At 53.6% G+C, this 27,400-nt stretch overlaps 1 protein-coding gene across 1 annotated transcript in view; it reads left to right on the forward strand.

Moving 5' to 3' along the window:
- Positions 1 to 27,400, forward strand: part of ACSF3 (acyl-CoA synthetase family member 3) — a 44,698-nt gene that overhangs the window by 6,386 nt on the left and 10,912 nt on the right. The window contains exons 4-6 of the mRNA XM_007939233.2: positions 273 to 418; positions 11,901 to 12,013; positions 17,499 to 17,625. Of these exons, the coding sequence (XP_007937424.1) occupies positions 273 to 418; positions 11,901 to 12,013; positions 17,499 to 17,625 (386 nt within the window). The remainder of the gene's footprint in view (positions 1 to 272; positions 419 to 11,900; positions 12,014 to 17,498; positions 17,626 to 27,400) is intronic.

The raw sequence follows: 27,400 nt of genomic DNA on the forward strand, positions 1-27,400 counted from the left end.
ACCTTCTCACACATAAACCCTGTCACGTCCTTGATGTGGTGACTGTGTGATGCAGGACTGTGTGAGCAGCTTCCATATGTGCACTGGGTACCACCGGAGACCCTGAGGGCTGGTTCCCCTGCCCCTGCAGACCACTCCGTGGTCAACATGCCTGCCAGCATCAGCTCCGTCTCGACTGGACGGGGCGGGTGTTCTCTGGGCCCCGAGCCGAGTGGCCTTGGTGGACGGCTGGGCTCTCCCCAGAGCTGAGCCGCTCCCGCTGTGTCTCGCAGGCTGATGGTCTCGGGCTCAGCCGCACTGCCCGTGCCGGTGCTGGAAAGGTGGAGGGACATCACGGGTCACACCCTGCTGGAGAGGTACGGCATGACAGAGATCGGCATGGCCCTGTCCAACCCCCTGACCGCGGCTCGCCTGCCAGGTAGGAGAGTTTCCTCAGCCACCCCTCCCCGTGGGCTTGAGCCCCCAGCATTCTGGGCTGGAAAGGACAGTGGGAACAACTGAAGGGTCGCTGGAAGGAACACTGAGCTAGCTTGCCTTTCGGGATCAGGCTGCCAGGGGAGACTTCCTGGGCGCTCACCAGCCGGCCTGCCCCTCTGGGCTGCTTCTTCCCTCCGGTGCCCCCACGCCTTGCCTTGGTTACCTGGGGAGACAGTCAAGGAAATAGAGGCCAGCCCTCGGCTGCTTGGTCTGCCTCCAGGTAGAGTGCCCTGTGGGCCCTGACTGCCCACATTCTCACCAGTCCGTCATTGTCTGCTTCCTGCCACTGGCAGCAACTTCACGGCTCATCCATCACCTCCAGCATCCTAGTGCCCTGAGCACACAGCCTCGGGTGGCATGGGAAGTCGCGCCTCTGCCCCCCACCAGGTGTCCTGCCCTTTGGTCCCCTCTGCTCAACCAGCCTTCTCTGAAACATTCCACTTGTCTTTCCTTTAGACCCTGCCCATGAGGGGTCTATGTGCATGTTGGGGATGAGGCCAGGGGTGTTGAGATTGACCTCTCTTGGTCCTCACATGTGCTGCTCATTCTAGATTCGTGGGAGCCCCTGCCAGGTGTGTCATAGGCCCCTTCTTACCGCTGAGTGGGATTCCAGGTATGAGTGGACCACTGCAGTCCTGCTATTCGCCAGGGAAAGGACATTTAGGGGGTTCCCCATCTGGGGTACTTACGAATAACTCTGTGACAACCATTTGTATCCAGGATTTCTTGTGAATATTTTTTATCCCACTGGGTACGTACCTCGGCATGCGATTGGTAGGTTGTATGTTTCACGTGGCGACAGGCTGCCTCTGGCACTTGATGTTGTGTGTGCTTTCCTGTCAAGCTGTTCTGATGGGGTGTGGTGCAGGCTGGGGTGGTGCAATGTGTGTTGTCTTCCATGGTGACAGCTGACATGGAGCCTCTGCTCGTGTGTTTATTTGACTTCTGTGTGTCATGTCTGCTAAAGTGTCTCATTTAACTTTTCCTCACTTAGGGATTTGGTTTCTTAATACTGCGTGTTATGGTTTTTATTATTTTTTTATTCTGGATAGAACTCATTTATCAGATACGTGTTTTCAGATCTATTTTCCCCAATGACAGGGGTTCTTGCCACTCTGCTAACAGTGCTTTTTAAAGAGTGGAAAGGAAGTTCTTAATGCACTGGATTGTTCTTTTACGAATCATACTTTGCTGTCATACTCAGGAGATCTTTGTTCAGCCCAAGGTCATAAGAATTCACTGCAGTAAAACTTGCAAAAGCCTGTATAAGGTAGAAACTTGTCAGAGAAGAAAAACTCAATTGTTTCCCACTAATGGAGAGTGAGAGAAAAGTGGTCAGACAGCACCCTGTCCAAGGCGGAAGGCTTGCGAGACCCGGACACACAAGGCAGGCCCGCCGAGTTCCGGCTCTCACGGGTTTCCCTGCACTGTGTTTTCTTCTAGAAGTGTCATGCTCTTGGATTTATGTTTAGATCCGTGTGCAAAGAAAAGCTCACATACAGGCCTGTTACTGTGGAAAGGCTGCTTCAAGGCTGGCCTCAGCTGCTGCCTAGGAACTGCATTTGGGGCAGATTTCCCCCATTCCCTAACGGATAAAGGGGCTCCCCTTGCCTAGACTGTGGGTACAAACACCCACCTTCTTTCTCAAAAAAAAAAAAAAAAAAAACCAAGCTCACTGCTGCCATCAATTTGTTTCCATCTCATAGTGACCCCCATTGAGTTTCCAAGGCTGTAAATCTTTACAGAAGTCCCATCTTCCTTCTGTGGTGTGGCTGGTGGGTTTGAACCACTGACCTTCCAGTTAGCAGTCAAGTGCCTTTTCCACTGCGCCACCAGAGCTCCTTGCCTGCCTTCTGGGAGCCTGTAATTATGGTTGTGCCAGGCAGACAAGGGTGTCTCTGTGACCAGCCCCCAATAAAAACCTTGGGCGCTGAGTCTCCAATGAGCTTCCTGGTTGGCCCCACTTCCCACAAGGTGTCACACTCTTTCCTGAGAAACTGAGTGCCTCGTGGTCAGCTCCATGGGGAGAGGAGTCTTGGAGCACATGCCTGCCCTTCCTTTGCAGTCTCTCTTTGCTGCTCTTCCCTGAACCCTTTTCTGTGTGACTCTGCTGAGCACTGAGGCCTTCCTGGTGTATCTGGAACCTGAGGAGGGTCTTGGGGACCCCCAAGTCGATCTATAGTCCACCTTGAATTAATTTTTGTATCTAGTGTGAGATATGAGTTGAGGATCTTTTTTTAGCAATGGGTATGCAGTTATTTCCAGCTGTTTGTTGGAAGGACTGCTGTTTCTCCATTGATTGTGGGAAATCATTTGTGTGTCTGAGGGTTACGTCTGGACTGTATCCTGCTCCACGGATCTATATGTCTATCCTTTTGCTGATCCCATTCTGTTTTGATTGCTGTAGCTCTAGGGTGGGAGCTCTTGAGGAACCTAGACATAGACCAAGAGGCAGTTGTTCAAACAGAACCAGGGCACACCACATGTTTAAAATCACAAGAGATGTGCATCAGGGTTGTATCCTTTTACCATACGTATGCAATCTGGGTGCTGAGCAAATGATCCCAGAAGCTAGACTATATGAAGAAGAACATGGCATCAGGATTGGAGGAAGACTCATTAACAACCCTCAGTATTCAGATGACACAACCTTGCTTGTTGCAAATGAGGAAGACTTAAAGCACTTACTGGTGGAGATCAAAGACTGCACAGCCTTCAGTACGGATTACATCCCAACATAAGGAAGACAGAAACTAGACAAAATTTACAGCTGGACCAGTAAGCAGCATCATGATAAGTAGAGAAAATATTGAAGGTGTCAGGATTTCATTTTACTTGGATCCACAATCAACACCCATAGAAGCAGCAGTCAGGAAATCAAGTGATATTGCGCTGGGCAAATCCTCTGCAAAAGACCTGTTTAAAGTGTTTAAGAGCAAAGAGGTCGCTTTGAAGACTAAGGTTCATCTGACCCAACCATAGTATTTTCAGTAGTCTGTGTGTGCAAAGGACAGAAAGCTGGGGATGGCAGGGCGGCAGGATCCAGGTAAGAGGAGGGAGACAGGCCCCACTCAAGAGGCAGGAAGGAGGGAAAGCCGGGGACGACAAGGCAGCAGGATCCAGGTAAAGGGGAGGGCAGAGAGGTTTCGAACAGCTAAGGAAGACAAAATTGTCAGTTTGTCGTACTGTGGTGACTTGTGTGTTGCTGTGAGGCTTGAGGCGGTGCCACCGGTGTTTCAAATTCCAGCAGGGCTGCACATGGTGCACAGGTTTCAACACAGCTTACAGACTGAGACAGACTAGGAAGAAAGAAGAGGCCATCCACTTCTCAAAGAATTGGCTAGGGAAAAACCTTATGAATAGCAGAGAAACACTGTCTGATACATTACTGGGCAACTTTATGAATTGCCCAGAAATGTTGTCTGATACAGAGCAGGAAGATGAGCCCCTTAGGTCAGAAGGCACTCAAAATATGACTAAGAAAGAGCTGCATCGTCAGAGTAGAACCAACCATAATGATATGGATAAAGTAAAGCTTTCAGGACCTCCATTTGCTGATGTGGCATGACTCCAGTTGAGGAGAAACAGCTGCAAACATCCATTAATAATCAGAACATGGAATGTACAAAGTATGAATCTAGGAAAATTGGAAGTTGTCAAACATGAAATGGAATGCCTAAAGATTGATATCCTAGGCATTAGTGAGCTGAAATGGACCAGTTTTGGCCATTTTGAATCAGACAGCCATATGATCATCTATGCTAGCAGTAACAATTTGAAAAGGATTGATGTGGCCTTCATCATCACAAAGGATGTTTCGAGATCTCTCCTGAGGTACAATGCTGTCAGTGATAGGATAATATCTATCCTCCTCCAAGGAAGACCAGTTAATACGACTATTATTCAAATTTACCCACCAACCACCAAAGCCAAAGATGAGGAAATTGAAGATTTTTATCAAGTTCTGCAGTCTGAAATTGACCGAACATGCAATCAACAAGTGTTAATTATCACTGGTGACTGGAATGCAAAAGTTGGAAACGAAGAAGAATCACCAGTAGTTGGAAAATTTGGCCTTGGTGACAGAAATAACACTGGAGATCACATGATACAATTTTGCAAGACCAGCGATTTATTCATTGCAAATACCTTTCTTCAACAACACAAATGGGGGCTATACATGTGCACTTCGCCACATGGAGTACACAGGAATCAGATTGACTACATCTGTGGCAAGAGGCAACAGAGAAGCTCAATATCTTTAGTCCAAACAAGGCCAGGAGCTGATTGTGCAGCAGACCATCAGTTACTCATATGCAAGTTCAACTTGAAGTTGAAGACAATTAAAACAAGTCCACGAGAGACAAAATATGACCTTGAATATATCCCTCCTGAATTTTGAGATCATCTAAAGAATAGATTTGATGCATTGAGCACCAGTGACTGAAAACCAGACAAATTGTGGGACGATATCAAGAACATCATCCATTTAGAAAGCAAGAGATCATTAAAAAGATGAGAAGGGAAGAAAAGACCAAAATGGGTGTCATAAGAGACTCTGAGACTTGCCCTTAAGCAGAGAGTAGCTAAAACAAGTGGAAGAAATGACAAGATGAAAAAGCTGAACAGAAGATTTCAAAGAGCAACTTGAGCAGACAAAGCCAACTGACTGGAAGAGATCCATATTTGTACCCATTCCAAAGAAAGGTGATCCCACAAAATGTGGAAATTATCGAACAGTATCTTTAATATCGCATGCAAGTAAAATCTTACTGAAGATAATTCAAAAACGTTTGCAGCAGTTATTGACAGAGAACTTCCAGAAATGCAAACTGGATTCAGAAGAGGATGTGGAACGAGGGATATCATTGTTGATGTCAGGGGATCTTGGCTCAAAGCAAGGAATACGAGAAAGATGTGTACTTGTGTTTTATTGACTATGCAACAACATTTGATTGTGTGGATCATAACAAATTATGGATAACAGTGAGAAGAATGGGAATTCCAGAAAACTTAATTGTACTCATGAAGAACCTGTACATAGACAAGGAGGCTGTCATTCCAGTAGAACAAGGGGACACTGCATGGTTTAACATCAAGGAGTGCGTCAGGGTTGTATCCATTCACCACACTTATTCAATCTGTATGCTTAGCAAATAATCCAAGAAGCTGGATGATATGAAGAACATGGCATCAGGATTGGAGGAAGAATCATTAACAACCTGTGATACGCTGACAACACAACTTTGCTTGCTGAAAGTGAGGATGACTTGAAGCACTTACTGATGAAGATACAGTCTGCAGTATAGATTACATCTCAGCATAAAGAAAACAAAAACCCTCACATTGGACCTATAAGCAGCATCACAGTAAATGGAGAAAAGATTGAAGTTGTCAAAGAATTCACATTGCTTCGTTCTACAATCGACACCAATGGAGGCAGCAGTCAGGACATCAGACAACGTACAGCACTGGGCAAATCGGCTGCAAAGGACCTCTTCAGGTGCTGAAGAGCAAAGATGTCTCCTAGAGGACTAAGGTGCGCCTGACACAAGCCATGGTATTTTCAGTCGCCTTGTATGTATGTGAGAGCTGGACAATGAATAAGGAAGACCAAAGAAAAATTGATGCTTGAGTTGTGGTGCTGGTGAAGAATGCTGAAGATACCATGGACTGCTAAAAGAACTAACAGGTCTGTCCTGGAGGAAGTGCAGCCGGAATGCTCCTTCGAAGCAAGAACAGCCAGACTCCTTTGGTCATGTTGTCAGAAGGGACCATTCCCTGGAAAAGTATGTCATACTTGGTAAAGTGGAGGGTTGATGAAGGAGGGGAAGGCCCTCAATGCAATGGCTGCGGCGATGGGCTCAGGTATAGCAAGGATCATGGAGCTGGCGCGGGACCGGGTAGTGTTTTATTCCCCTGTGCGTGGGGTTGCTGTAAGTCAGAAACAACTCAGTGGCACCTAACAACAATAACAATGCATGTGAGAGCTGGGCAATGAATAAAGAGACCAAAGAAGAATTGATGCATTTAAATTGCATTGTTGGTGAAAGATGCTGAATGTACCACAGACTGACTGCCAGAAGAACAAACATCTGTTGTGGGTGAAGTACCACCAGGATGTTCCTTGGACTTGAGAATGGCCAGACTTCATCTCTCATACTTTGGTCATGTTGGAAGGGACTGGTCCCTGGAGAAGGATGTCATGTTAGGTAGATTAGAGGGTCAACAAGAATGGGGAAGCTCATTTAGGATGTAGATTGACACGGTGGCTGTGATGGTGGGTTCACGCAGGGCAGCAGTTCTGAGGCTGGGTAGGCTGGCGTGGTGTTGCCTTCTGTGATGCGGTTGCAGCCAGCTAACTAACGACTCAGGAGGTCCTGAAATCGGGTAGTTCTCCAGCTTTGTTCTTTTTCTGAATTGTTTTGATGATTCTTCCCCTTTGCCTCTCCGTACATGTGAAGAATCTTCTTGTTGATTTCTATTTTAAAAAAAAAATATCTTCCTAGGATTTTGATCGGAGCTCTGGTGGTGTAGTGCCTAAGGCACTTAACTGCTAACCAGAAGGCTGGCGGTTCAGACCACTAGCCACTCCTCAGAAGGAAGGTTGGGCAATCTACTTCCGTAGTGATATGGCCTTGGAAACGCAAGGAGGAGTTGCTATGAGTCAGATCTGACTCGACAGCAGTGAGTTTGGTTTTTTTTAGGATCTTGATTGGAATTACCTTAAATCTGTGGATCACTTTGGGAAGAATTGACAACAGTATTAACTTTTGATTAATTAATGCATAATGTTTATTCATTTAGTTAGGTCTTTTAAAATTCAGTCTATCAGTGTTTTCTCATTTGTAGAATACAGATTTTACATGTTTTGTTAGATTTATGCCTAAGTAATGGTGTTGGATGTATTGTAAACGCAACTTTAAAATTTGTATCAGACTGTTGTTAGTAATCCCACTAATTTTTGGTTGTTGACCTAATAGCCTGTAACTTTGCTAAACTTACTTATTAGTTCTAGTAACTTTGTATAGTTTACTTGGAATTTTCTGTGTAGGTAATCCGGCCAACTTCAAATAGACCATTTTACTTCTTCTTTCCAGTCTGTGTGCCTTTTCTTTGTTTTTCTTGCCTTGATGCCCTGGCTCGTGTCCAGTAGGAGGCCAGGAGGAGTGAGCAGGGGCACACCGTGGTCTTCAGGGGAAGGGCTCAGCCTCCCATTGTTAAGCGTGAAGCTAGCTGCAGACTGGCCAGTGCCTTTCATCAGCTTGAGGAATTCTCATCTTCTGACACTTTTTTTTTCTTTAAATCATGATTGTATGTTGAGTTTGTCAAATGTTAATTCTAAATTTAAATTTTTTTTTTTTTTGTCTTGAAATGGCGAATTACGTTGTTGATTTTTGAAACGTAGAAGCACTCTCGCGTTCTGGGCATAAGCCCCCTTTGATTATGATGTGATGTGCTGTTAATTAGTTGTTGAATTTAAATTTGCTGTTGCTTTTGGTAGAAATGTTTGTGTCTTTGTTGAAGAGGGATATTGGACTGTATTCTGGGAGTGTTCTTGCCTGGTATTGCTGTCAGGGTAAAACTTGCCTCAGACAATGTGCTGGGAAGAGTTTATGTGGAATTAGCCTGCTCTCTTCCTGTAACCACCCAGGCTTGGTGATTTAACTACACATTCAATTCTTTTAGTGAATATGGGGTTTTTCATGGTATTTTCCTCTTGAGCAACCTCAGATAGCTTATGTGTTTCAAGGATTGTGGCTGTTTCCCTTAAGCTGTCAAATGCGTTGCTTCAAAGTACTTGGTGATACTCCTTTGTAACACCTGTAGAAACTGTAGTGACGGCTCCTCTCTTATCCACAGCATTGATGGTTTGTGTCCTCTTTCTTTTTCTCCTGATCAGTCTGGCAGAGTTTAGCGGTTTGATTAATATTCTCAAATGGATTTTGGTTCCTTTCTTTTCTCTTTTATTTCCATTTAATTGGTTTTTTCTCTGATTCCCATTCTTGTGTTTCTCTGGGCTTTTGTTGGCTTGCCTTTTTTGGTCTTGGGACAGAAGCCTTGTTGTTACTGTTGTGAGATACGTCAAGTCAGGTCCAGCTTGGTAGCGACCTGTGAACTGTAGGACGAGACCTGCCTGGTCCCTCAGCAGCCTCACGGTCGTTGCTGTGTGAGCCCGTTCTCGTGGCCCATCAGTTCCGGCTCAGTAGCGACCTGTGAACCGCAGGACGAGACCTGCCTGGTCCCGCAGCAGCCTCACGGTCCTTGCTGTGTGTGAGCCCGTTCTCGCGGCCACCCCGTCAGGTCCAGCTCAGTAGCGACCTGTGAACCGTAGGATGAGACCTGCCTGGTCCCGTAGCAGCCTCACGGTCGTTGCTGTGTGAGCCCGTTGTCACGGCCACATTGTTAGTCTCTCTGGTTGAGGGTCTTCCCCTTTGTCACGGACGCTGTACCCTTCCGAGCACGGTGCCCTTCCCTAGGGCCTAGTCGCCCTGATAACAGGTCCGAAGTACTTGAGACAAAGTCTTGCCATCTCTCTAAGGCTTCTTGTGGCTGTACGTCTCCCAGGACAGATTTGATTTTGGTTCTGGTGTTCCACAGTACAGTCAGCATTCCTTGTGAGCACCAGTGATTTGAAGCTGTTTTTCTATTTTAATATGGGCACTTGATGCTATAAATAAGGAGCTTTGTTGGTGCAGTGGTCAAAGCTGCTAACTAAAAGGTCATTGGTTCGAACACACCAGCTGCTCCATGGAAGAAAGACAGGACAGTCTGCTTCTGTAAAGATGTACAGCCTTGGAAACCCAGTGGGGTCGCTGTGAGTAGGAATTGACTCAGTGGCACTAGGTTTGGGTGTTGTAAATTTATCTTAAGCACAGCTTTAGCTCTTTCTCAAATGGAGGTTGAGATTTTGTTTTTATTTCATTCAAAACTTTCTGTTCCCTCCCATTTCTTCTTGGATCCATAGGTTGCTGTTTGTTGTCTAATGTTTGGGGAGTTTTCCAGACCTGTTTTATTGATTTTTAGTTTAATCCCTGTGTGCAGAGAACATGCTTTGTATGGTATGAGTAATGATAAATTCATCATGACTTTTTCCATATCCCAGAGTAGAATCTGTTTTGGTAAATGTTCTGTGTGTACTCTAAAGAATGTGAATTCTGATGTTGTTGACAGATGTTCTGTAAATGCCCATTAGATCCAGGTATTTGATAGTGCAGCCCAAGTCTCCTCTGTCTTCACTGACTTTCTGCCAACTTGTTTCATCAATGATTCAGAGTTGGTGGGTGCTGCTGAGTCCATTCTGAACCACAGTGCCCATAGAGGAGAGAGTGGAACTGCCCCACAAGGTCTCCATGACTGTCAATCTGCACAGAAACCAAGCTCACTGCCGTCGAATTGATCCCAACTCATAGCAACCCCTCCTTGGCTTTCTGAGGCAGTATCTCTACAGAAGTAGATTGCCCAGTTTTCCTTCCGGAGAATGGCCGGGGGGGTTGAACCGCCAGACTTCTGGTTAGCAGTCAAATGCTTTAGCAAAGCCGAAACCATACCCACTGCTGTGGAGTCCATTCTGACCCACAGCACCCCTAGAGGACAGAGTGGAACTGCCCACAGGGTCTCCAAGGCTGTCAGTCTTCACAGAAGCAAAGCCCAAACCACACCCACTGCCGTGGAGTCCATTCTGACCCACAGCTCCCCTAGAGGACAGAGTGGAACTGCCCACAGGGTCTCCAAGGCCGTCATCTTCACAGGTTCCCCCAGGGTTAGTGAAATCTGGATGCAGCTGTGATTTGTGTCTCTTCTTTCAGTTCTGTCAGTTTGCTCCACAAACCTGGACGCTCTGTCACTGGCTGTGTGAACGCTTAGGCTTGTATTTGTCATTCCGAAGGCCCCTGTTCCTCTGCCCTCCGACCTGCTTTATCTGTGTCAATGTGGCCATTCCACATCTCCTGGGGAGTGTTCACCTTGTGTCCCTTCCCAGCCTCTGCTTTGTAACCTGCCTTTATATTTTAAGTGGCTTTTTTAGGTGGCACGTACTTAAGTCTTTAATTTTTTCAAACCCAGGATGACAGTCTCTGTGGTGTCACTGGCATTCAGGCCGTTTCCACGTGATTATCGTTGTGGTTGAATCCAGTCTAACATCTTGTGTTGTTTTCTGTTTGCTCTTTGTTCTGTTGTCTTCTTTTTCTGCCTTCTTTTGTGTTAATTGAGGGGTGTTTGTAGTTCTATCTCACCTCCTTTGTTGGCTTGTTACGTGTATCTTTTTGGTCTCGGTGGTTGCTTTAGGGGTTGGTATGGATCTGGAGGCACCGCAGTGTCTCTTTAGGTCACGTTACACGACCACACGGATGGTGTCAGAGCTCTGCCCTCCCAGTCTTTCTGCCATTTCCGGTACACGCTGGTGTGCTCCCCCGGCTCACCGTCTTCCCGGGCTCCCAGCAGGCCTTGAGGGGGATTCCCGAGCAGTCAGTGCATCATGGACGTGAGCACCTCGCCCCCCAAGCTGGCCCAGGGTGAGGCCACACTGTGATTGACACACATGCATTCCGCTCAGCAGGCGGGAACAGGGCTCTCGGAGGTGCCAGGTCACCAGTGGCGAAATAACCTTGGCTTTGTCCTTATGACCAAACTGCAGAGAGGTGTCTGTGCGAGGCTGAGCCTGGAGGGCTGCTCCCTGATGGCTGAGGGGACGTGGCCTCTGCACTGGGGGGTGGGGGCAGGAAGTCAGTCAGCCTTGGGTCCCTGAAACCACCAACTGCCCCACCCGGGTCCTTGCTTCTGCTGTGACCAGAGTGGCAGCCTCATCACAAGCGTAGGGAGACCATCGTGTTTGGGAGAGGGCCTGGTAGCAGCCAGCGTAACAACGGGGCGGGGGGCTGACCAGCGGCAACACCAGGACACCACTTCTCCAGACAAAAGCGACCCCCAAGAAAAGCCGCACTGCTCATGGCAGGAGCCTCTGGCACGATCCCCTTTGATGTGGACTGTGCCCTTCTGTGGATTCCCTGTCATCATGATTCCAGGCCTGAACTCACAAAGTGTGGGTTGTCAGGCGAGGCTAGGGAGCAAGGCCCATAGTAGACATGGAGACACTGCAGCACCTGCCCACAGTGTCCCGTGACAGACAGGTGTCCACGGCGGATGAGGTGTCCCACGGCGGATGCGGTGTCTGAGGACGTGCAACCAGTGTGGAGCCTGCAGGGTGTCCTGGTGCAGAGTCAGGCCTCGTGCGCATCAGCCGAGGTGCCACGCTCACTGACTGTGCTGATCTTGGTGGGCCCATGCACCTCGCTGGCTGCACTGCCTGTGTCTCACACCCACCCCTGCTCTGCATGCTGGAGCCCACCCATCGTGGTGCCCAAGGGCTGTCGTCTCCCCTTCGCCCTTCTCTCTTCCTGTCTCTTATGTCCTCCTTCCTGCAGGTTCTGTGGGGACCCCGCTGCCAGGAGTGGAGGTGCGCATTGTCTCTGAGAGCCCGCAGAGGGGAGTCTGCTCCTATACCGTGCACGCAGAGGGAAATGAGAGGGAGACCAAGGTACAGCAGTTCAGAGGCCTGTGCACAGACATGGCCAGGGGGCTGGCTTGGGACCGTATGCAGACGTGGACCAGGAGGCCAGCTCGGGGACCGTGTGCAGACGTGGGCCAGGGGGCCAGCTTGGGGATTGGGGAGCTGCTGGCTCAGGGATTGTGTGCAGATGTGAGTCAAGGGGCCGGCTCGGAGACCGTGTGCAGACATGGGCCCGGGGCCCAGCCGGGGGACCGTGTGCAGACGTGGGCCCGGGGGCCGGCCAGGGGACCGTGTGCAGACGTGGGCCCGGGGGCCGGCCGGGGGACCATAGGAGGACATGTGCGGGGCTGCCCTCTTCCACTGCGGTTCAGCTCCTCTGCTGTGTGGTCCCCATGTCTTGTGCTTTCAGAGTGTGACAGCGGGCGATGGCAGACTTGCCCGCACCTTCCTTGCGGCTGGGGCAGGTTCTGAGTGTAGTGGGGAGATGTTCCCCTCCACAGCTTCTCCTTGGCCCACTCTGCTCCAGGCTGTGCATCGTGGGCGATCCCCTCACCCCATCCTCTCACTCCCTCGTCCTCTCGACCCTGGAACCCTCATCCCCCTGTACTACCCATCTCCCTGCATCTCATCCCCCTTCATCCCTCTGTCTCTCCACCCCTCCCCCAAGCTCCATTCACCCATCCAGTCATCCTCGTCCCTCAGCCCCCAGGTCCACAGTGCCTTGTTCCTCAGCCCTCCATCCACTGTGCACCTTGTCCCTCAGTCTCCGTGCCACCGAGCACCTCGTTGGCCCTGGTGCGTGTCTCCCGCCAGCCCCTCAGCTGGCCCCGCTGCGAGCGCAGGCACAGTGGTCGTTATTTATATTTTTGTTTTCCGGATTGCTCACTTACAAGCACCAGACACCAGCCAGTGGGGGGAGGACTCTGTCAGCAGGTAGTGCTGTCGCTGGAGACGGGATGCTACCTGCCCCTAGGCCATCCCACAGAGCAGCCTCCTCTAATAAGGAGGCCAAGGAGGGGACGGGGAGCACCTAGTGGCAGGGGACGTGGCAACTTTTCTTTATTGTCCCCTGAAATTAATTACCTTGCTCTGCATCCATATGCAAGCTGTCACTTTGGGCAGCAGGCTGGTCTGCTGTCACCTGTCCTCCCCCAGCCACCAGTATCTCCTCCCTCTGCTCCCTCCACACCCCCACTGCCATCTGTCAAGGGGCCACGTGGGACCCACGGGTTGGGGCCATGACACTGTACTCACAGACACCCTGGGCAGCAGCAGGCTGCTGCATCTGGTTTTGTGGGGTGTGCTGGACACCTTCGTCTCTGGACAAGCCAGTCAGGGAGCGCTGCGCCAAACAGAAAACTGACATCAGATGCCCCCCTGGCCCCTTTGCCCAGCCCCACACAGGCAACACACAGGTGGCCTCTGAGGGACACTCGAGGGACCCCTCTGAGCAGTTCTTCGGCTTTGTTCCTGTGGGCGTCACCCATGCATGGTGACGAGGATGTGCAGGTCCTGTGGTCTGGGCGAGGGGCAGTGCTGGGGTCGCAAAGGGCCCTGCAGCCCAGCACCAGCACCTCCCTGGGGATCAGACTCCTCCTGGGAGCCCCTCCGCCCCCAGGGCCATTCAGAAGGGCACATGGCAACAGTGGAGGCTCAGGCTGGGGGTCTGCTGAGAAGGAGCCTGGGCAGAGGTGAGGCTTCAGGTGGATGCCGGGGCCCACCTCCCCTGCCATGTCCCCCGGATATGGTTCCCCGTCCTTCATGCAGCCCCACCCCCCGGCATGGCCTGCATCCTGACTTCTTCCCCAGCAGTGTCCTGCAGAGGGCTTGAGCGGCTTTGGGGTTGAAGTCGGGACGCTTGTGTCAGGGTTCAGGGTTCCTGGGTTGTCTCAGCAAATCCGTGCTGACAGTAAGTGGGAAGGAACGGTAAGCTTGATGGTGGAGGTTCTCAGGCCGTAAGCACATTCCAAGGACTGCGACATTCAGACACCGGGCCATGGCTGCTTGTAAGGGGGGTGGAGTGTCACCATGAGCACGTTCCAGGGACGACAACCTCAGACCCTGGCCACAGTTGCTGTCAGGTGAGAAGGTCCACCATGGTGCTGGCAGCCTGAGTATGGCCTGGGATTCTGAGGAGCAGAGAGGAGGGTGGTGGGCTGCACCTGGACCCAACCTCTGAGGGCACCCTTGACCTACATGTCCAGTTGACTGCCGTGTGCCCAGCCCCGGAGTCAGCAGGTCATCCCTTAACTCCCGCGTGAGAGGGGAAGCATGGTGTTGGCATCTGCTCCTAGCTGGGTGGTGACTGAACCACGTCCCCAGAAATACGTGTCTGCCAGAACCCTAACTGGACCTCATTTGGGAACAGACTGCAGGCAGATGTGGTCCCTCTTGGGTCAGCCTACCATGGTGGCCCAGGCACCCCTTGGCTGGTGACCTCATCTCTTGTGGCTCAGCCTTCATGCTCACGTGGCCTCTCCCCTGTGGGTTTGTCTGCTTAGGAGGACAGTGGCCTTGCTCCCATGTGCTAGGCACTCTCTCTGGGCGTGTTGTAGGCTGTGTCCCTGGATGTACAGAGGGCTCTCAAGGAATGCAGTGGGCTCTTCCTCTGGGCATGTGGTAGGCTGTCTCTCCGGGCGTGCAGCGTGCTCTCCCAGCATGCGGCATGCTCTCTGGGCATGTGACGTGCTCTCTGGGCATGTGGCAGGCTCTCCAGGCGTGTGGCCGGCTCTTTGGGTATGCGGCAGGCTCTTAAGGAATGCAGTGGGCTCTCCCTCTGGGCATGTGGTAGGCTATCTCTCCGGGCTTGCGGCATGCTCTCTGGGCATGTGGCGTGCTCTCTGGGCGTGTGGCAGGCTCTCCAGGCGTGCGGCATACTCTCCGGGTGTGCAGCAGGCTCTCAGGGAATTCAGTGGGCTCTACCTCTGGGAGTGCAGTAGGCTATCTCTCCGGGTGTGCGGTGTGCTCTCCGGGCGTGCAGTAGGCTGTCTCTTCAGCGTGTGGTGTGCTCTCCGGGCGTGGGGCAGGCTCTCCAGGCCTGTGGTGGGCTCTCCGGGTGTGTGGCAGACCCTCCAGGAATGCAGTGGGCTCTCCCTTTGGACATGCAGCAGGCTGTCTTTCCGGGTGTGCGGCAGGCTTTCTGGCACCGGCTGCATCAGGGAAGCTGCTAGAGCCCTTGCAGAGTGGACCTGTTCAGACCTTGAGTGGATATGGTGCTTCTGCCATGAGTCACTTCTTTCAGGCAGTCCTGGAGCTCAGCCTGAACCCTGGGCAAAGGAAGGCATTCTTGGTGAGTTTCTGATAGCAAAGATTTTCTTGGACTTAAAAAGAAAATGGCAGCCCACCTGGTCTGCTCTCTGCAGTGGTTGGATCTGGGTGGGGCCGTGAGGGACAGGCATGGATGGCTGTCTTCCCATTGGCTCCACTGTGTAGTCCCACACTTGCACACAGACAGGACATGCAGGAAGGCCAGTCCACCCGAATGGTGCATCCCGGGAGTACCTGTGGACTAGCATGATCTGACAGCCTGCCAGCTGTTTTAATGTTCACCATCTCAAATAGCACAAGATACCAGCACTAGACCGTCCTTGTTGGACACCAGGGACACCAGATGGCTGCAGCCACACCTGCCTACTCCCCTCAAGGTGCGGTCGACGTGGAATCCTGCTCAGGATGCAGCTGAGGTAGAACCCAGCCTAGACCTGAGAGGCGGGACCCCGCTTGCCTGGGCTCCCGACAGGGCAATGTCTGCGAAGCTGAGCACGTCTGTCTGCTCTTCTGCGTCTGGCGCTGTTCGCTTTTCGTCCCAGGTGGGAGTCAGGCCTCTCTCTGCCCTTGAGCAACATGTCCAGCCGAGGGCAGCCTGGTGCCCCTCGAGTTGCTGACCTAGAGCTCCCTCCTCGGTCAGCACTTGGTGAAGCCACTTCTGTGTTCAGCTCTGACCCTGTGCAAAAACGGCAAGGAGGCCACATGTTCTGACCTCCTCTAACCCTACAAGGGAAAGACAGGATTACCAGCAGTAACCCAAGGCCTATTACTGCAAGGCCAGACATGCTGCCTCCCTCCAGCCCTTTCACCAACCGTTCCTCCCAAAGCACCCACCACCTCTCTCCTGGGTTCGATAATTCACTGCAGTGGCTACACAGAACTCACAGATTATGGGGTTTATTAGGGAAGCACCAGGCTACAACTCAAGTTCAGGAAGAACGCTCAGTCTCTCTCTCCAGCCCGCTGTCCCTCAGCCAAGAGTCTCTCTCAGTCTCTTTCCCAGCAGTGCTGGTCCCTTGGTGTCTCACTCAGCAATGCATGTCTCTTGCATCTCTTTCCCAGCAACGCGTGTCTCAGGAGCCCGTGTCTCTTTCAGCAGCACGTCTTCCTCAACCAGCAGTCAGAGAGAGTTCTGCCTCCAGGAGGCCTCCTTTTGAGCCCGGCAGGGTGGTCAAACTAGCCAATCATAGCATGAGAACTCTAAGCATCTGAGAGAGAGTGGGCACCTCCCAGAACATTGTTTTGTGCCATGCCCAACAGAAATACTCCACGTGGATAACATTTACAATCAGCTCCTCAGTTGCTCATTCCACCACTGAGTTTACAATGACTTATGGGTAGAAAAGCCATACTAAGTAATTTACTACACTGCACCCTGGGACTGACACTGTGTCCCGAAGCTCACAGCTGAGCATCGAGCAGAGGCAGCAGTCAGGACAGCTCTCTTGTTTAGACACACGTCGGCTCACGTCACAGAGATGCTCTCCACGGCAGCAGGGTCTGAGGCATCCACTCCCTCACGTCCACTCAACCCTGACAACAGAGCGGACAAGACCCCACCAGCTAGACACTTCTCAGGGGCACTGGCTCCACAAGGCAGGGGGCAAGGATCCCAGCCACCGGAATGCAGCAGATATGGGGCCCGGCTGATGGCACACAGTGGATGTAGGGGCCCGGCCAATAGGGTGTGGGAAGCATGGGGGGCCCGGCTGACAGCATATAGTGGATGTGCGGTTCCAGCCGATGGCGTGCAGTGGATGTGGGGGCCCGGCTGACAGTGCACAGTGGATTTGGGGGCCTGGTCGATGACGCACAGTGGACATGGGGGCCCAGCTGACAACGTGCGGTGGATGTGGGGGCCAGCTCCTGGGGCATGGTACACGTGGACGTGCAGGGCCCGTGGTGAGCTCTATGAGGACACCGACTAAGAGGCCCGGCTGACAGTGCACAGTGGATATGGGGGCCTGGTCGATGATGCGCAGTGGACATGGGGGCTCAGCTGACAGCGTGCAGTGGATTTGGGGGCCGGCTCCTGGGGCATGGTGCATGTGGACGTGCAGGGCCCGTGGTGAGCTCTATGAGGACACCCACTAAGAGGCCCAGCTGACAGTGCACAGCACATGTTGTGGCCCAGCTGACGGCGCACGGTGCACGTGGGCGTGCGGGGCCTGTGGTGGGCTCTGTGAGGTCCCGACAGAGAGACGTGTGTTTACCTGCGATGCATGTTCTCTTCCACCTTCTGCAGGTGACCCCAGGCTTTGAGGAGAAGGAAGGGGAGCTCCTGGTCAGGGGACCCTCTGTGTTTCGGGAGTACTGGGACCAGCCAGAAGCAACGAAAAATGCCTTCACTCCGGACGGCTGGTTTAAAACAGGTGGGGCCCGCGGGAAGGATCATGGTCACTGCTGGGGACTTGCAGAGTCTGTGGGCACCTTGAGGGCAGACCGTCTGTGGGCACCTTGAGGGCGGACCGTCTGCGGGCACCTTGAGGGCAGACCATCTGCGGGCACCTTGAGGGCGGACCGTCTGCGGGCACCTTGAGGGTGGGCCGTCTGTGGGCATCAGTCCCCGGGGTCGGCACCTCTGTGGTTGCCAGGGTGCGTGGACACCTGCCCTCCAGTGTCCCCAGTGTATCCCCGCTGTATCCAGAGACAGGTCCCTGAAAAGGTGCAGGGACAGAATCCTGCCCTAAACACAGGGCAAGGCGAGTGGGGTGAAGTCGGCACCACGTGGCCACCTGGGGCCGACACCCTGAGCACCACAGCACCCACACCCCCAGGAGGTGCCTTCCCGGGTCACAGAGCGAGGGAGCTGGGAAGGTGGGCAGGACCCCAAAAGGGTCAGGCTGCCCTAGGACCCAGCCACCCCAGAAGTTGGTGAGCCCATCAAGTGAGGGCCTCCTGGGTAGGGGCTGGTGGCACATCCTCTACTGATGCTGGGAACACTGAGTGGCTCTTGCTGCCAAGTGGGTCGCACTTAAGGCCAACAGGTGGCCCCAGGGCCACCTGCAGTGGGACTTCCCCCTCGATGACCCTTAGCAACTTCTCTACTTCCCGGGAGCTGTGGTCACAGGAGGCAGTCATCCAAATAGGAGGGGCGGCCGTGGAGCAAGCATGGGAGCCAGTCCCCACCGGGCCGGCTGAGGGCACCGGGCCGGCTGAGGGCACCCCAGCTCTGGACCCTTGGGCCAGCCGGAAGGATGCGTGCAGGCACGAGGTCTGAGGGTGGCTGTGCATGGGAGCTCACACACTCAGAGGCATGGAGCCAGACCCGAGGGGCCGTTGGGGCCACCTGTCACCTGGATGTGTTTGGCCGGGAAGCGTGGTGGCACCCTCTGCCCCCTGAGCCTCTGTGTGTCTGAGACAGGGTGCCCTGGGGTGTTGGCCCCACCCCTGCTGAGATCCCAACACCCAGGCTGCCCTGCCCACCCAGGTACTGGGCGCTCTCCCTCACATCCTGCTGCCTGGCGCCGTTTGTTCTTTGCTTCAGATGAAAGCCACAGGGCTTTCCGTCCCAGCACGGCTTGGCGCTGAGGCGGCTGTGGTCAGTGGGCCAGTCACCCGGACCTAACTGGGCCCGCTTGGCAGAGGCGGAGCACGGGTCACTATAACGGGGGTCCTCAGCAGAGGCAATTTGAAATTGTGTTTAATTTTCTCCTGCTGCGCTGCCAACAGGAAGAGGGGAGTTGTCTAATTGGCTCTCGGGCGCGGCCAGGAGCTGGCGCCTTTGTCACAGGCCATTAGCCACACAGGCTGCATAATGAGAAGCACAGTGAGTGCGCAGCTGCGGCTCCTGCGGGAGAGCCTGAAGGCAGGCCGAAGCCGGAGGAATCCAGCTTAACCCTGTGCTCACAGGGCCTGGAACAAGCTGGGGGCCATCTGTCTGCCTGCCGCATCTCTGCCTGTAACCACTGGGTAGAGAGCAGACTGCGCACCCAGTCCTCCCGTCAAGGCCCTAGTGTGCAGAGAGTAGGCCAAGTACCCAGTCCACCCACCGCAGCCTCGCGTGCAGAGAGCAGGGAGACTGATTGCTCTGATCTCACCCGGCCTGGCTTTAATTGCCAACCTCAGGAGAAACGTGAGGCGTGGTGCAGGGTGGGCGGGTAGGCTCCTGTGCAGGGCCACAGTGAGCAGGCAGTAGTTCGAGGAAACCGGGTGTCCCGGGGCTTCAGACTGCATCTGCTGCCCCAGGCGCTGGGGTCAGCCACCATAGAGCTCTGGCCTGAAGGCAGCTGAGTGTCGGGAGGGTCTTTGGATGGGACTGGAGGCCTGGCACTGGGAATGGTAGAGGTTCCTAGAGGCAGCAGGTGAGGGAGCTGGCAACGGTACTGGGCAAACAGGCCTGAAATTTTTGCAAAGGAAGGTGGAGACAGGAAGGGCCCCCTGGTCCCCGAGTGAGGGCTCCACAAGAGAACAGCCACAGTGGATGCACATGGCGGCTGGGCTACACAGGGCCAGGGCCTCGGCAGAGCAGGGGCTGACTGAGAACGCACGTGTATCCTCCCTGTCCCCTTGCCCTGCCCTCTTGTCCTGCAGGCATCTCCACTGGGCAGGGCTCTGGACATGTCTGTCATCCCACTTCCACTAGGAGGGGGCCCGTGTGGAGGTGCAGTGCCCTCAGCCCTGCCCATGCCGTATCCAGCCAGCTTGTGGCTGGCCTCGGGGTTGCAGGTTCAGCTGATGGGGGCGGCTTAGGCTGGTCGGTAAAGATGGACTGAGTTATGCTCCTGCCCCAGGGCCTATCGGTTTGAACCATGCAGTGCCTGCAGGCTCTGAGTGGGTTTCCCGATGTGGGGGTGTCAGTGTGGTGTCCCTGCCACGCGGTGGAGGGCTTGGAGCGCACTGTCCCCTTGCTGTAGGCCATGGTCTTCGTGTCACACTGACTGCTGTTTTCAGGCATCCTACCCCCCCCCACCCCAAACTACCCTCCCACCCCAAACCGCTCCCCGGTGGCTCTTGAATCTAAAAAGTGACTTCATACCCACCTGCAAGTTCCACGCTCATTGGATGCAGTCCTGCAGCTGTTGAGAGGCAGTCAGTCTTGGTTCTATGGGCCAGGACCCTCCATGTCAGCCCAACCCCAGGCAAACCCAGAGCTGGAACCAGACATGGGGCCCCTCACCAGGTGCATGGGGCTCCCGAGGCCTCCATGGAGTCCCCTCTGTACCACATAATCCCACGGTCTCTGTGTTCCTTGTCCAGGGTGTACCCACAGTGGGCGCCACCAGTGGGCTGGGCCCTGGGGAGGTTAAGGAGGGGCTGGGAGAGGAGCCAGCTGCAGGCAGGCAGAGCAATGCCACTGTGGCTCAGGCAGCCCCCATGGGCCGATGCCAACCAGGAGCTCATGGAGCCAGGCTCGTCTCAGGGCTGTTGATTGTGTGGCGTCTGAAGATGTGAGCGTGTTTTGAGGTGCACTCTGGTAAGCCAGAACCCAGGCCTGGATGTGCACGGTGGCTTCTTCCTCTGTTCCTGCAACTCAGCATGTAACTGTCCCAGTCAGAGGGAACATCAAAGGCAATTCTTTTAAAAAAATCACCAAGAGAAACAGCTCACTGTGCACACGGAGGGCCACATGTCTCCTCGTGAGGGTGTGAGTGCAAGTGAGGGCTGGGTCCGCACACACTGAAGAGTTGTCTCTGGAACCCACTAATCCCCCGTGGAGAGGACAAAGGCGAAACATCGCCAGAGAGGCATGCAAACGGCCAGCATATACATACGTGTGTACATATGTAGGCATGGAAGTGTTTCCCATACGTGTGCATGTGTGTGTGTATATATATATGGAAGTGTCTCCCATACGTGTGCATGAATGTATGGAAGTGTCTCCCGTACGTGTGTGTGTGTATGTGTATGGAAATGTCTGCAGTATGTGTGTGTATGTAGTTATGGAAGTGTTTCCTATATGTCTGCATGTGTGTATATATGGAAGTGTCTCCCATCTGTGTGTGTGTATGTACATACAGAAGTGTCTTCCATACGTGTGCATGTGTGTATGGAAGTGTTTCCCATGTGTGTGCATGTATGTATATGTATAGAAGTGTTTCCCATACATGTGTGCATGTGTATGTACGGAAGTATCTCCCGTATGTGTGTATGTGTATGTGTATGGAAGTATTTCCCATACGTGTGTGTGTGTGTATATGGAAGTGGCTTCCATACATGTGTGTATGTATGGAAGTATCTCCCATATGTGTCTGTATGTGTGGAGGTGTCTCCCTTCCCTGGTAGGGACAGAGCTGCACATGGACCCAGAGCTTCATTCCTTCCCACCAAGCGCAGACTCTGAACCAGCTCAGTGCAGCCCGGCTGCATCCCTCCACTGTGGGTGGAGTTGCGTAACCAGAGTTAGTCTAAGAATACAGTCAAAGCAAGCCAGCAGGGGTGGTCGAGCAGTGTGGCACAGAGATGCCTGCTGTGGTATTTGTGAAAACCACAGCTCAAGATGTGGATCCACGAGGGGGGTAGGTATATACAGCCACCACATGGGCAGGTGGGTGTTGGGAGGACCTAGGATTATGTCCCAGGGAAGAGTTGATGAGGTGAGGGGAACCCCACTGGGGCGAGTGTGCGTGCATGCCTCATGGTGTCTTATGTGCGTGTTGTGTGTTTGTGTCACACGTGTCCATGTTCACGAGATGTGGGGAACCCCACTGAAGCACATGTATGCATCGTGACATCTTGTGCATGTGTGTCGTGTCTGTCGCACACGTATCCATGCTCGTGAGATAGGGAACTCCCGCTGGGGCACGTGAATGCATCCTGGTGTCCTGTGCACATGTGTCATGTGTCTGTCACACATGTCCATGCTCATGAGATGCAGGAACCCCACCGGGGCACATGAGTGTGTTGTGGCATCTTGTGCACATGTGTTATGTGTCTGTCACATATGTTTGTGTTTATGAGATGCGGGAACCCCACTGGAGCACGTGTGCATCGTGGCATCTTGGGCACATGTATTGTGTGTCTGTCACATGTGTATGCTCGTAAGATGGGCGAACCCCACTGGAATACATGCATGCATCAAGGTGTCGTGTGTACATGTGTCTGTCACACATCTGTGTTCATGAGATGCAGGAACCCCACTGGAGCTCGTGTGTGTGTACACCGTGGCATGTTGTACAGTGTGTCACGTCTGTCACACATGGGTCTGTTAACTGCTTCCTCTGGGGAGCGCTCGTGGTGGCGTCTCTCTTTCGCTTTTCTGCTGCCTGCCCCTCAGCAGGCTGTGTACGTCTTGTGAAGGTTTGCACTGGCGGTCGCATCTCCTGCTGAAGCAGGTTTGCGATAACATTGCAGACAGCAGACTTGCAGGCAGACACTTCACTCCGTTCACCTCTCACCCAGGCCACTCGTTCAGGGCGGTCCTGGTCAATTTCTCTCTCAAGGAACACTGTTGTTTGGACTGATAAATCACCCTGAGAAAGCGGGGAAGCAGACCGCAGGGCCCTGTGGGGACAGGTGGGCCCTCAGTGCAGTGGCGTGTCAGGGAATGGTGGTAGCCAGGTTCCGGAAGCCACAGATGACCCTCAGTGTAGTGCAGCAGGAGCCACTGCCTGGCATGGCAGACCTCTGTGACTCCCCGGGGGTGGGCGTCCTGCGCCTGCCTCGCAGGCTGCGGGGGTTGTGTGGGATGACATGGTGGAGTTCTACCGTGACCCATCTTCAGAGGCGGGGCAGGACGCCAGCGGGATGCGAACGCTGGTCCTCCCATGAAGCCAGTGGAAGCGTGGGCTTTCAGGATGGGGCACATGGGGTATCCACAGCCCCCGAGCTCCACAGGTGTGTCCAACAGCCAGTCCACGTGGGCCCCTCACAGTTGAGGCGGCTCTCACTTTGGTGTGCAGGGAGAACTGCCCCTTCTAGAGCTTTGGGTTTCCCCAGGAAGGGGCGCCAGGCGTTTTTCAGCAGAAATGAACGTAGAGCTTTGGGTTTCCCCAGGAAGGGGCGCCAGGCGTTTCTCAGCAGAAATGAGGGTGTGCAGATCCTCCCACTGCCAGTTCAGGCCAGAGAATGGAGCACCCTGGATTTGAACGCAGCACAGGAACCTGCTCCATCCACCTTTCCAGGCTCTTGCTGTGTTGTCTCTGTCGGAGTAAAGCTCCCTGGGTGCCTGGCAGAGGGGGGCGGCAGGAAGCTTGATGGCGGGGACTTGGATTCTGGTAGGAGGCGTTGTGGTGACTGTGTTATAAGTAAAAGGCACCTCGCCGCTTGCTGTGTGTCTCCAAGGAGTGCTGCACGTTGGGGGTGTCCCTCGAGCCGAGGCCATGTGGTGCTGCTATATGGCAGCCCTTGTTCGTGCCTCTGTCAGGCTTTCCCAGATTGCTGTCAGAACTCGGCCCTGTGAGGGGCGGGGCCAGGGAAGCAGACCGCAGGGCCCTGTGGGGACAGGTGGGCCCTCAGTGCAGGAGTCACCCCCTGCAAGACACATGTGGCCCCTAGACTGCAAGGAGCAGCCCCTGGACTGCATCAGGGGTGGCTGGGACGAGTGTTCGGCCCTGGACTGCACTGGGATGGCTGAGACGAGAGCAAGAGGACAGGGCCCACTGGGGGTGACCAGGTCCAGACCACCAGGCATTCTGCTAGGGGTGTGGGACTGGGAGGGACAGGATGCCTGTGTCAGGACGGCGGCCTCATGGCACCCCTACCAGCCTGGGCTTTCTGCAGGAGGAGCACTTGGGTGGCCCGCAGGGGACACCTGGCCCTTCCCATCCGCGGGCTTGGGAAACCACAGGAGAGAGGGCTGGATGTGGGGTGCCTCTTCAGGCCAGGATGGGTGGCCACACCCCAGGCCGGGTGAGGGGCACTGGATGGCGTGCTCACTGTCAGCAGGTGGGGACAGTTATCTCTGTGGAACCCCCGCTTCTGGGCCTCCAAGGGGTCTGTGCTGAGGGTTGGGAGCCATCTCTGCAGCACAGGTGCTTGTGGGGGGGTGTCGTGCACATGAGGCGGAGCCGTACCTGAGCACCGGCACCGGGCGCCCCAGCAGAACGGTGCTGATTTGCACCCTGACGGGCAACTTCTGCATGTTTGTGTGGGGAGTTTGTTTCTGGATGTCGTGGGTTTGGCTAATACAGACCCTCCTTCGGGAGCTGTTGCTTAATCCTAATCCCCTGCAGGTGCTGTCCTGCCTTACACGTGGTGGGCCGGAATGACAGCGGGCTCACGGAAGGTGCTGAGATCGGGGACCCTAGCGTTAGTGTCTCACAGCGCCAGGAGCAGGCTCCGTGCAAGCCACACAGCCTGCTGGGATGTCACCAGATCTCCCTCACCTGCTCACAGGGGTGTCTGTGTGTTGGGGTGTGTGGTGGGGTGTCTGCCTGTGTGTGCACATGTTGGGGTTCGTGGGGGTGTCTGTGTCTGTGATGTGTGTGGGCATGTGTGTACAGATGTAGGAGTGTGTGCAGGTATGTTTGTGCATTTGCACATATCCCTGGGTATGTGAGTGTGGGGGATATTATGTCATGGAGTGTGTGTGTACTGTGTGTTGGTATGTGTGTTGTACGTTTGTACATATCTATGCCATGTGTCTGTGTGTACATAGGGGTGTCTGCCTCTGCGTGGGGGGGTGTGACTCTGCAGGTGTGTGCCTCTGAGGGTGCATGTGTGAGTGTGTCTTGTGCAGGCATGTGCATGTGAGTGGTGTCTGTGCAGGTGTATATGTGTGCAGGTGTCGGGGGGTATATGTGCCTGCATGGGTGTACTATGTCTGCATGTGTCAATATGTCTGTGCAGGTGTGTCCGTGTGTGTGTGTGTGTGTGGATGTATAGCTCTCTGCATGTTGTCCATGTGTAGATCCGTGTGACTGCCCACAGTCTCCGCTCAGAACCACAAGGCACCCCAGGCTCCTGCTTCCTGTCCTGGCCAGCTGACGCCTGCACCTCCTTCGAGCTCTGTAAGCTGTCCTCAAAGCGTGATGTAGATGGGGTCACACAGTGTGCCACCATGGGGCGTTGTCAGCAGATCACTGCTGGAAGTGGTCCCCTGTCCATTCCATGGATGCCCCACCATCTGTCCGTTAACTGTTGGACGACGTCTGGGTAGTTTTTGGTTCCAGCAGTCACGGTAAAGCTGCTGGAACATTCATGTGCAGGTTTCTATGTGAGCGGCCCCATTTCTCTGTGATAAACTCCCAGGAGTGCAGTTGCTGGTGCTATGATGGGTGCATGTGTGTTTTTTTTAAAAAGCTGCCAAACTCTCTTCCAGAGCGGCTGTGCCGTTTCACACTCCCACCAGGGATGTACGTAGATCGCGCCTCTCTGCCTCCTCACCAGCGTTCGGTGATGTCACTGCTTCAGTTTTGGTCCTCACAGGTGTGTAGCAATAGCTCAGTGTGGTTTTAATTTGTAGTTCCCTTGTGGCTAACGTAGGAGTCCTGGTGGTGCTGAGATGAAAGCATTGGGCTGCTAACCAAAATGTCAGCAGTTCAAACCCCCTATCTGCTCCGTGGGAGAAAAGGCAGTTTGCATCCATAAATGTCTGTGTTGTTGGAAACTCCCTGGGGCAGTTCTCTGTCCTGAATGGTCACTGTGAGTCCCAGTGGTCTTGACGGCACGGTTTGGTTTTCTTTCGCGGCTAACGTGAGGAGCATCTCTCCATGTGTTAGTACCTGCCATCCATGTCCTCCTTGGTGAAGTGTCTCCTCGCGTCTTTTGCTCGTGTTCTAACTGGCTTGTTGGTTGGTTGGTTGGTTTTGCTGTTGTGTTTTGAGAATTTGCCGTACATTCTGGACAATAGGCCTTGCTCAGACGTGTGTTTTGCACCTTTGCCTCCCAGTCTGTAGCCTGTCTTTTCATCCTCTTCCCAGAGTCTCTGAGACTCAGGCGTTCTTGCTTCTGGTGATATCTAGCTCACCTGTTTTCCCTTCTATGGATCACGCTTTTGGTGACAAGTCTAAGAACTCTCTGCCTAGCTCTGGGTCCTCAGACCTTTCTCCTGCCCTCCTACGTCTTCTGCTGAAAGTCTGTACTTTTGTGTTTTACACTGAAGTCTAGTCCATGTTGGATAGTAGAATTGTTACAGGTGCAGGGCCCAGACACCCCAGATCAAGGCAGGGTGTGTGACCATTCCTCTAGGACCTCAATTACTGCTCTGATTTGGGGAGGTTGTAGACAGAGGCCTCTGCCCCATCTCTGCATCCATGGGGCTTAGGACGACTGGTCACAGGCAGGGGCCTCAGCCTGCCATGCTGAGCCACACTGACAATGTGTTGACGTGCGTTCGCCAGGCCCGCCCACTGTGTCAGCCCTGCTGGAGAGGATGTGGGGCCCTTCATGCATCCCTCAGAGCAGCTCAGAACCAGACACCCCCACCCCTTGCATCCGGCCCCCCCGCCTTCCCAGGCTGCAAGCCACCATCAGTCTTGTTTAACAGGCTGTAACGCGTGGGGCCGTGGGAGTCCCGAGGAGTGCTGTGATGGACGGTGCCTTCCCCGCTCAGCCCTGATGGGCGATGAAATATTTATGATTTTTCTCAGCTGATAACCTGGCATGAAGTGTGGAGTGAATGTGTCAGATGGAGGAAGCTTTGACAGTGCTCCCCAAATGCGGGCTTGTATAGCACACATGTGCCCACACACACTCACGTATATCCACATGTGCTCACACCCTCATACGTGCATGCCTATATGTGCCCTCACCCTCACACATGCCCACGTGTGTACATGTGGTCACACCTGCCCATATGTGTTCATATGCATAAGCCTGTCCACATGCACATGCTTATACGTGTGTACACGTGACCACACATGCCTGTGTCTGCACATACACGTATGTACGTGCCTGCACATCTATGTGAACATACACATGTGTGTACACAGGCCCATCCATGTGGGCATGTGCTCACGTGTGCCCATGCACGCGTGCACACATGCCTGTACATGTACTCACATGTGCCCATTTATGCTCATATACACACCCATGTCCATACACACGTCCCCATACATGTGCACACTTGCCCACACATGCCTATATTTGTTCACGCATCTCTTCACCAGAGCCCACATGTGCCTGTACACACTCACACATATCCACATGTGGTCACATCGATACACACACATACCCACGTGCGGTCACATCCGCACACGCTCACACGTACCCACATGCGGTCACATCCGCACACGCTCACACGTACCCACGTGCGGTCACATCCGC

The sequence above is a fragment of the Orycteropus afer genome, unplaced genomic scaffold (assembly GCF_000298275.1).
Source record: "Orycteropus afer afer isolate SDZICR_OR568_19922 unplaced genomic scaffold, OryAfe1.0 scaffold00057, whole genome shotgun sequence".
Lineage (NCBI taxonomy): Eukaryota > Metazoa > Chordata > Mammalia > Tubulidentata > Orycteropodidae > Orycteropus > Orycteropus afer.